The sequence below is a fragment of the Pituophis catenifer genome, unplaced genomic scaffold (genome assembly GCF_029215685.1).
Source record: "Pituophis catenifer annectens isolate HBS135680 unplaced genomic scaffold, rPitCat1.0.hap2 SCAF_1, whole genome shotgun sequence".
NCBI lineage: Eukaryota > Metazoa > Chordata > Lepidosauria > Squamata > Colubridae > Pituophis > Pituophis catenifer.
The window spans coordinates 5624397-5633885 of NW_027256881.1; the positions used below are offsets into that span (position 1 = coordinate 5624397).

Consider the following 9489-nt stretch of genomic DNA (forward strand, 5'->3'; position numbering starts at 1 on the left):
TAAAAAGTAATAGAGAAAGAGAAGAGAGAAAGGAGAGAGAGAGAAGAGAGAAAGAGGAGAGAGAAAGAGAAGGAAGAGAGAAGAGAAAAAGAGAAGAGAGAAAGAGAAGAGAAGAAAGAGAGAGAGAGAAGAAAGAAGAGAGAGAGAAGAGAGACGAGAGAAAGAGGAGAGAAGAAAGAGAGAAGAGGGAAAGAGGAGAGAGAGAAGAGAGAAAAAAAGAGAGAGATGAGATAGAGAGAAGAGAAAGAGAAAGAGAAGAGAGAAAGGAGAGAGAGAAGAGAGAAGAGAGAAAGAGAAGAAAGAGGGAAAGGGAGAGAGAGAGATTGAGATTTGTTTGCTTAGTTAGATGGTGAGGATAGCAGGGTTCTTTTCCCTTTGACCCAGAACATGCCAGCCCCCTCACATAATAGGGATTTTGGTTTGGAACAACAAAAGCTCCGCTCTCTGCCAACAAGCTGTGGGTTTATTTGATGCAGCAGCAGCAGAAGGGAAAATTCTTCTCTTTTGTCCAGAGCTTTTTTACCTGTTGCATTCCTCTACCAAGGCTTCCCTCTCTTCCTTGCTGGGGTTCTTTTGCCGGTCGTAGGCCTGGTACAAGATCTGCTGGGAAGCAGGGCCCCACTTAAAGCGGTTGCGTCTCATCTTCTTGCTGGGTGTTTCGGCACAAGAGTCGTCTATCTGGCCCACACCCTGGCTTTGCTGGTTAAATTCTGGAAAGAGAAACAGCAGCTGATCTTGACTGCCTTTTTCTGTCATATTTCCAGAACCCTGGACTGTCTGGTTGAATTCTGAAAGAGAAAGGAGTAGATTTTTGATTGGGCCTGCCGGTAGGGTTGTGTAACACACACCTGTAGGAAGAGAGTCAGTTGACTTTAAGGAATGGCTCAGGGCACGAGAATCTGGTTTCTTTGCCTGCATGGCTGGTTCAACCATCCGCTAGGCCAGGGGTCCCCAATGCCTGGGCCGCGGCTCACTACCATGGCCAATTTGGAACCAGGCTGCACAAGTAACAAGCCGGTGCACACACGTGCGGCTCGACTTGCACTTGCACAAGTCAAGTTACATGTGCATAGGCATGCATGGCGGCCTACCACTCGTGTGGCCTAGTTCCAGGGGTCGGCTGCTGGGAGTTCGCAGGGGTTCAGGAGAACCTCTAGCTAAGATTCTGTGCAGTTCGGAGAACTCCCAAATTCCACTCCTGGCTGGCCCCACCCATCCCTGCAGGTAAGTGCAGGGCGCATGTGGAGGCTCAGGAAGGGCAAAAAATGGGCCTACCGGAAGTTCGGGAAGGCCGGAAACGGGGCTGTTTCCTGCCTCCAGAGGACCTTCGGAGCCTGGGGAGGCCATTTTTACCCTCCCTGAGGCTCGAGAAAAGCCTCTGGAGCTTGGGGAGGGCAAAAAGCCCCCCCTGCTGTGATGCAAGAGGCCGACTAGGCCACGCCCACCATGGCCACACCTACTCAGCAACCGGACAGAGAACCCTTTGCTAAGTGGGCCGCGGCTCACTACCATGGCCTATTTGGAACCAGGCTGCACAACTAACAGGCCAGTGCACACGTGTGCGGTTCGACTTGCACGAGCAGCAGGCCAGCACGCATGCACACGCATGTGCAGCTAGCTCAACTTGCGCAAGTCAAGCTACATGTGCATAGGCGTGCATGGCGACCCACTACTCGTGCAGCGTAATTTCCCTCCCCCACCAGCCGGGCTGTGAAGCCACAAAGATTGTGGACTGCGGCTGTGGGCTGCTTTTCTCACCTCCCATTTTTAATTGGGATGCAAAAAAATCTGGACCGACACGAGATGGGAGCCAAGAGAGGTTTCTAACTCTCTTTGGGGTTTTTTCATCTGGCAGTTGTTTAGATTTTTTTCGACATTGGCAGTTGCCTCAATAGGGGGATGATTTTTCTCTCAGTGCCAAACAAATGTCAATCAGGAAGCAAGCTGAAGCATCCACTGGAGGCCCAAAAATAAGTCAACACAGGGAGTCCTCGAGTTATGACCATTCGTTTAGTGATTATTGAAATATTTATTTATTTCCTGCCTGTATTGTTTTTTTTTTTTTTACAAATTACTCAAGGCAACAAATATATCCAACACGCTTTCCTCCTCCTATTTTCCCCACAACAACAACAACAACCCTGTTGGGTGGGTTGGGCTGAGAAAGAGTGACTGGCCCAAAGTCAACCAGTCCGCTTACAAGCCTAAGGTGGGACTAGAACTCACTGTCTCCTGTGATTGGCTCAAAATCACCAGCTTGCTTCATGCCTAAGGCGGGACTAGAACTCTCAATCTCCTGGCGATTGGTCCAAAGTCATCCAGCTGTCTTTCATGGCTATGACGGGACTTGAACTCACAGTCTCCTGGTTTCTAGCCTGGTGCCTTAACCTCTAGACCAGGGGTGTCAAACTCAAGGCCCACAGGCCGGATGTGGCCCGCGGGGTGCTTAGATCTGGCCTGTAAGGCCTCCCTGGAAACAACGACTGGCCCGCAATGCTTCTGACAGCGAAAAGGGAGCTCAGGTGGACTGTGCACAATCCTCCCAGCTCCATTTTTGGCTGCTACAGCCTCCTGCAGCCCTCTGCCAGCGAAAATGGAGCTTGGGGGGGCTGCCATCGTGGTTGAAAACAGAGCCCGGGTAGGCCACGTGCAACACCCCCCCCCGCAAGCTACGTTTTCGCTGGCAGAGGGCTGTAGGAGGCTATTGTAGCCGAAAACGGAGCCCAGGTGGGGGGCCACGCATGCCCCCTCAGCTCCGTTTTCATCGGCACCACTGGGTCACCACAGGCGCCATGCCCACCCTGGCCACAACCCCCCTCCAAGGTCAAAGACAAACCTGATGTGGCCAGTGATTGGATTCAAATAATTTAACAACTAGTTCTCTGCCCTAATGACTGGCTGGGTGGGCGTGGCCATGGTGGGCGTGGCCAGGAGGTGACAGGCACCCCCGTGCCCCGTTTTGAGCCTAGTAGGCCTCCCTACACTTACCTGGGAGCCACAATGGGGTGCTTGGGGACTCCTGGAAAGGGGCAGGGTGGGGAGGGCCCAGCCAGCAATTTAACTACCGGTTCGCTGAAGGTAGCTAAACCGGCTGAATCCCACCACTGGATGTGGCCCTCGATGACAGCCCTGCACTAGACCAAATTGGCTCTCACTAGTGACTAGACCAAACAGGCTCTAGTTACAATGGCACTGGGAAAAGTGACTTATGACCAACCCTCATACTTACGACCATCGTTAGCATCGCTAGAGTCCCATAATCAACATTTCTGAGCTTGGCAACTCGCATGTATTTATGGCAGTTGTACCATGCTGGGATCATGTGACTACCATTTGTGACCTTCCCAGCTGGCTCCCGACAAACAAAGTTCAATGGGGGGAACCTGAATCCATAGGGTTGTTAAGTGAATCTGGCTTCCCCCCTCCCCCCACTTGATTTTGCTTGTCAGAATTTGGCCGGAAAAGTTGCAAATGGCAATCACATGACCCCAGAACAGTGCAACTGTCATAAGTACATGCCAGTTTCCAAACACCCCAAATTTGATCACATGACCATGAGGATGCCACGACAGTTGCAAGTGTAGGGACCAGGTGTTAAGTTGCTTTTTTCCAGTGCTGTTATAACTTTGAACCGTCACTAAATGAATGGTTGTAAGTCGAGGACTTCCTGCAGTGATTTACAGTTAAAGATTCTTAGAATGGCATATTAGAAAATGAAACAGTGATCGAAGGATCTGCAATATTCTTCAAGGTTAGAGAGAAAGGAGAAGCCATAATAAAGCAAACCAATTTAAAAAAAAAAACACATAACAGATTAATAAGCTTCAATGATATGCTGAATCAATAATAAAGAGCCTTATCGGGCATTGGAGAATGTCAGATTTTGTAAAAGAGCAAGGTCCTTTATAGCAGGGGTCTCCAACCTTGGCAACCTTTGACTCCCAGAATTCAGCTTTGCTGGCTGAGGAATTCTGGGAGTTGAAGTCCACAAGTTTTAAAGTTGCTAAGGTTGGAGACCCCTACTTTATAGGGAGTGAGAAACCCACATATGACTGTCTGTAATCGTAACTTAAGTTAAGGCACCAGGCTAGAACCCAGGAGACAGTGAGTTGTAAGTCCCGCCTTAGGCAGGAAGTCAGCTGGGCAACCTTGGGCCAGTCACTCTCTCTCAGCCCTAGGAAAGAGGCAAGGGTAAACCAATTCTGAATTCTTGCCAAGTAAACTGCAGGGATTTCACACACACACACATTCACAGTCGCACACACAAATCATAATTCCAAATGGGGGAGAAAAATATCAGCTGGATCTAAGAAAATGACTGCAGGAACCTTGGCCCTTTTATGATATATGTACTTCAACTCCCAGAATTCCATGTGTGGACTTCAACTCCCAGAATTCCATGCTGGCTCAGGAATTCTGGGAGTTGAAGTCCACACCTCATAAAAGAGCCAAGGATTCACCCCTGGCTTAGTGGTTATTTGAAGTTACAGTAGTATCTACCCAGAGCTACTTATGATCCAGATATGACAGTCTGATGGACGCGCACACACAAACACACACGCTTTTCTCCAGAAACCAGCATTTATAGCAGTGTTTCTCAACCTTGGTAGCTTGAAGATGGGTAGACTTCAACTCCCAGAATTCCCCAGCCAGTGCTGGGAGTTGAAGTCCATCCATCTTCAAGCTACCAAGGTTGAGAAACACTGATTTATAGGTAGTCCTCGACTTACAACAATTCATTGAGTGACTATTCAAAGTTACAACGGCACTGAAAAAAGTGACCTATGATGGTTTTTCAGAGTTATGACTTTTGCATTATCCCCATAGTCATGTGATCAGACACTTGGTTGATATTTATGATGGGGGTCATAAATATGGGGTCACATGATCCCTTTTTGCGACCCCCTGCAAGCAACGTCACTGGGGAAGCTGGATTCATTTAACAACCGGGTTACAAACTTATCAACTAGTGATTCACTTAACAACCATGCCAATCGTAAAATGGGTCAAAACTCCCTTAACAAATGTCTCACTTAACAACGGAACCTTCATGCTCCATTGTGGTTGTAAATTGAGGACTATCTGTATTTCAAGTTTCTGGTAAAAAAAAACAACTACCATCCATTACAGACAATGGATTCGTTTATATTTGCTTAACAACCTCAGTATTTCACTTAACAACCACCACAACAAAAAATCATAGAATCAAGCACAGTTATGTGGCAACATGTTTAACAACGGGCATAACTTGAATTTTGATCATGTGACCACGGAGATGCCGCAAAGGTTGTAAGTGTGAAACACGATCATAAGTCATCTTTTCCAGTGCCACTACAACTTCGAACAGTCACTAAATGAACTGTCGTAAGTCAAGGATTACCTGTACTTTAAAATAACACTGTTAGTTTAAAAGGATTGCTGTTAATAAGTAATCCTTCAGAATTACAGTTTGGGGAGAGTTAATTGTCTGTCTCAGGGCTGCAGTGAATATTTCCTGAAGGGAACAGAGGCCCAGGGACCAGGGGAAATCCCTTGGCTTGGTGGTAAATGGAGGTTCCACTGCCATTCCATAATTGGCCAAAGTGACAGGGAGCTGAGCAGTAAATACATTTAATTAATGAATTTATTATGATTGACTCCCAGGCATCTCCCACAAAAATGAGTGGCAGAGTAGGAATAACTAGAAAAGGATATATGGCTGGATAAGGCTACAAAGAAGCTTAAGACTGGACGGTCTTCTCTATTGGCAGTCTTTCGCCACTGCTGAGTTATAGTGATCTCAAAGCCCAATGCCCATAAAGAAAGTGCTGCAGCTTTGATTGTGCTGTTGTGGCCCCCATCTTGACTTTTTTGACCTTTCTCTTCTTCCTTCCTCCCTCCCCCCCTTCCCTCCCTGTATTCTTTTTCCTTCCTTCCTTCCTTCCTTCCTTCCTTCCTTCCTTCCTTCCTTCCTTCCTCCATTCCCATCCTTCCCCCCTTCCTTACTCTCCTTCCTTCCTAGCCACTCCCTTTCCTTCCTTCCTTTCCTTCCTTCCTTCCTCCATTCCCATTCCTTCCCTCCCCCTTCCTTATTCTTCTTCCTTCTTAGCCACTCCCTTTCCTTCCTTCCCTCCCGTCCCTTCCCTTCCTTTCTGCCTTGTACTTTTTCCTTCCTTCCTTCCTTTCTTCTTTCCTTCCTTCCTTTCCATTCCCTCCCTTCCCTTCCCTTCCCTTCCCTTCCCTTCCCTTCTCTCTCCTTCCTTCCTTTCGTATCCCTTTTCCTTCCTTCCTTCCTTTTCTTTCTTCCTGCCTGCCTTCCTTCCTTCCTTCCTTCCTTCTTTCCTTCCTTTCCATTCCCTCCCTTCCCGCCCCTCCCTTCCTTATTCTCCTTCCCCCTCCCTCCCCTCCCCTTTCTTCCTTTTGTACTCTTTTTCCTTCCTTCCTTCCTTCCTTCCTTCCTTCCTTCCTTCCTTCTTTCCTTCCTTCCTTTCCATTCCCTCCCTTCCCTTCCCTCCCCTTCCTTCTTTTCATACCCCTTTCCCTTCCTTTCTTCCTTCCTTCCTGCCTGCCTGCCTGCCTGCCTTCTTTCCTTCCTTTCCATGCCCTCCCTTCCTGCCCCTCCCTTCCTTATTCTCCTTCCCCCTCCCTCCCCTCCCCTTTCTTCCTTTTGTACTCTTTTTCCTTCCTTCCTTCCTTCCTTCCTTCCTTCCTTCCTTCCTTCCTTCCTTCCTTCCTTCTCTCTGCCTGGCCACTACTGCCTTCCGTTCCCTTCCTTTCCTCTCCCCTCCCCAGCTGACCTAAGACTACCCCAGAGATTCAACAGAAAAGCTTCTTTGGGACAAGAAAATTGCCCTAAGTGGGGAAAGCTAACATTTCTAAATTCACCTTTTCTGCTGCTGATAACCACCACTAAGAACTGGGTGGGGGAGGCGGAGAGCTGATACGTGCAGCCCTACCTCAAACTCATCCATCAAAGCGGTGATAATTAGAGTAGGCAACACCTTGTGGTATCTCACACTCCGCTTAAATCCCACACCATAAAAAAAAAGAAAAAAGTCAACAAGTTTATCTTTGGATGTGCAAGACTGTGGCCAGCTCATTGGATCACTTTGTCCTAACCGCATTGTTTCTCCCAAGAGGAGCTGGCTGCATTTGACACAATGGCCCATTCAAGTTTATCCATAATTGGGAGGCACAAATCTCCTTCTTTCTACTGTTCTTAAGAAAATAGGAAAAAGAACAGAGATTGAGAAAATAGGAAAATAGGAAAAAGAACAGAGATTAAGAAAATTAAGTAAATAGGAAAAAGAACAGATTAAGAAAATTAAGAAAATAGGAAGAAGAACAGAGATTAAGAAAATTAAGAAAATTAAGAAAATAGGAAAAAGAACAGAGATTAAGAAAATTAAGAAAATAGGAAAAAGAACAGAGATTAAGAAAATTAAGGAAATAGGAAAAAGAATAGAGAGAAAGTGACACCTTCCAAAAATAAACAATTTCCAAGTGGCAAGAATTGAGTCAGTTTGATGTGCAGATAGGCCTTGATTTACAATGGTTTGTTTAGCGACCGTTGCAAGTTACGACGACACTGAAAAACCTCACTTATGACCATTTTTCACACCAATGACCGTTGCAGCAGCCCCGTGGTCACGGGATTCCCATTCAGATGCTTGACAACTGGTTCGTAGTTATGACGGTTGCAGTGTCCTGGGGTTATGTGATCCCCTTTTGTGACATTCTGACAAGCAAAGTCCACGGGAAAGCCAGATTCACCTAAAAACCCATATTATTAACTTAACAACTGCAGTGATCCGCTTAACAACCGTAGCGGAAGAAAAGTCATAAAATGGGGCAAAGCTCCCTTAGCAACTGTCTTGTGCTTAGCAACATAAATTTTGGAGGGGATCGTAAGTCGAGGACTCCATGTAAAAGCAGCTTCGGAGTTTCCTTTAACTGAGAAGCATTCCATCTTCATGTTTGGAGGACGGACAAGGGAACTGCGCCCACATGTATGTACAGGCAGTCCTCGACTTACAACAGCTCATTTAGTGACCGTTCAAAATTACAAAATGGGATTTAGGACTACTTTTCAGCAGGATCCCCATGCTCACATGATCAAAATTCAGAGGCTGGGCAACCGGTTCATACTTATGACCTTTGCTGGGTCCCAGGATCACGTAGGATCGCCTTTTGGGACCGTCTGACAAGCAAAAACAATGGGGAAAACCAGATTCACTTAACAACTCGGTTGCTAATTTATCAACTGCAGGGATTCACTTAACGGCGGCGGCAAGAAAAGTCGTAAAATGGGGCAAAACTCCCTTAACAAATGTCTCACTTAATAACAGAAATGTTGGGCTCAATTGTGGTCGTAAGTCGAGGGCTACCTGTTACAACATCCATCCCAACCTCTCAAACCATAGTATTACTTACGCCGGAGGATCTCTCTCTGTTTCCGGACATACCACGTATAGAGCGCTGCCCGCTTCTGTGTTTTCATTGGAGTCCCCTTGTTCAGATGCTGAGAAAGATGTGACTGATTCAGTCCTGTGACATCCACCACCTCCCTTTGGGGGATGTTGTGTTGTTGCATGTAACCCTTGATCATCTTTGCGGCTCGCCAGGGGTCTTCACTGAAAGGCAGGAAAAGATTCTAGTTAGTGCTGAGTCAATGGGAGATGCGGGAGAAACATTCAGATTAACAAGAGTTGGAAGGGACTTTGTAGGTCATCTAGTCCAACCCCCCTGCCCAAGCAGAAGAACCTACACCCGTGATGGCGAACCTATGGCATGCGTGCCACAGGTGGCACACGGAGCCAAATCGGTGGGCATGCGAGCTCAACTCCGGCACACATGCATGCACTGGCCAGCTCATTTTCGGGCCTTCTGGGTCCACTAGAAGTCGGGAAACAGACTGTTTCCGGCCTCCGGAGGGCCTCCGGGGTGTGTGTGTGGAAGGCCTGTTTTTCTCTCTCCCCAGGCTCCAGAGCCTTTCTAAGAGCCTGGGGAGGGCGAAAACAACCTTCCCCACCTCCCCAGAGGCCCTCTGGAGGCCAGAAATGGCCCATTTGACGACTTCCGGTGGGACCGGAAGGCCCATTTTTCACTCTCCCATTGGGGGTGGGGAAGGCTGTTTTCGCCCTCCCCAGGCTCCTAGAAAGGCTCTGGAGGCTGGGGAGAGTGAAAAACGGGCCTTCCCCACAGACACCCCGGAGGCTGGAAACAGTCTGTTTCCCAACTTCAGGTGGGCCCAAAAGACCCGAAAATGAGCTGGCCAGTGCATGCATGTGTGCCGGAGTTGAGCTCGCGTGCCCACCGATATGGCTCTGCGTACCAAAAGCGGGCAGAGCGCAGGGGTCACGTGTGCATGCACGGGGGGGCGCATAGAATTATGGGTGTGGGCACGCACATGTGCGACCCCCTCACAATCCCCCTGCTTTTGGCACGCGATGGCAAAAAGGTTAGCCATCACTGCTCTACACCATTTCTGACAGATGGCAGCCCAATCTC

General features: G+C 48.0%; 1 protein-coding gene across 1 annotated transcript in view; it reads right to left on the reverse strand.

Annotated features, from left to right (window-relative positions):
* The window catches only part of HNF1B (HNF1 homeobox B), a 74858-nt gene extending 66221 nt beyond the window's left edge, over positions 1-8637 (reverse strand). The window contains exons 1-2 of the mRNA XM_070945326.1: positions 8413-8637; positions 524-788 (exon numbers count right to left, since the gene is read on the reverse strand). Of these exons, the coding sequence (XP_070801427.1) occupies positions 524-788; positions 8413-8587 (440 nt within the window). The 5' untranslated portion in view covers positions 8588-8637. The remainder of the gene's footprint in view (positions 1-523; positions 789-8412) is intronic.
* Positions 8638-9489: the final 852 nt, after the last annotated feature.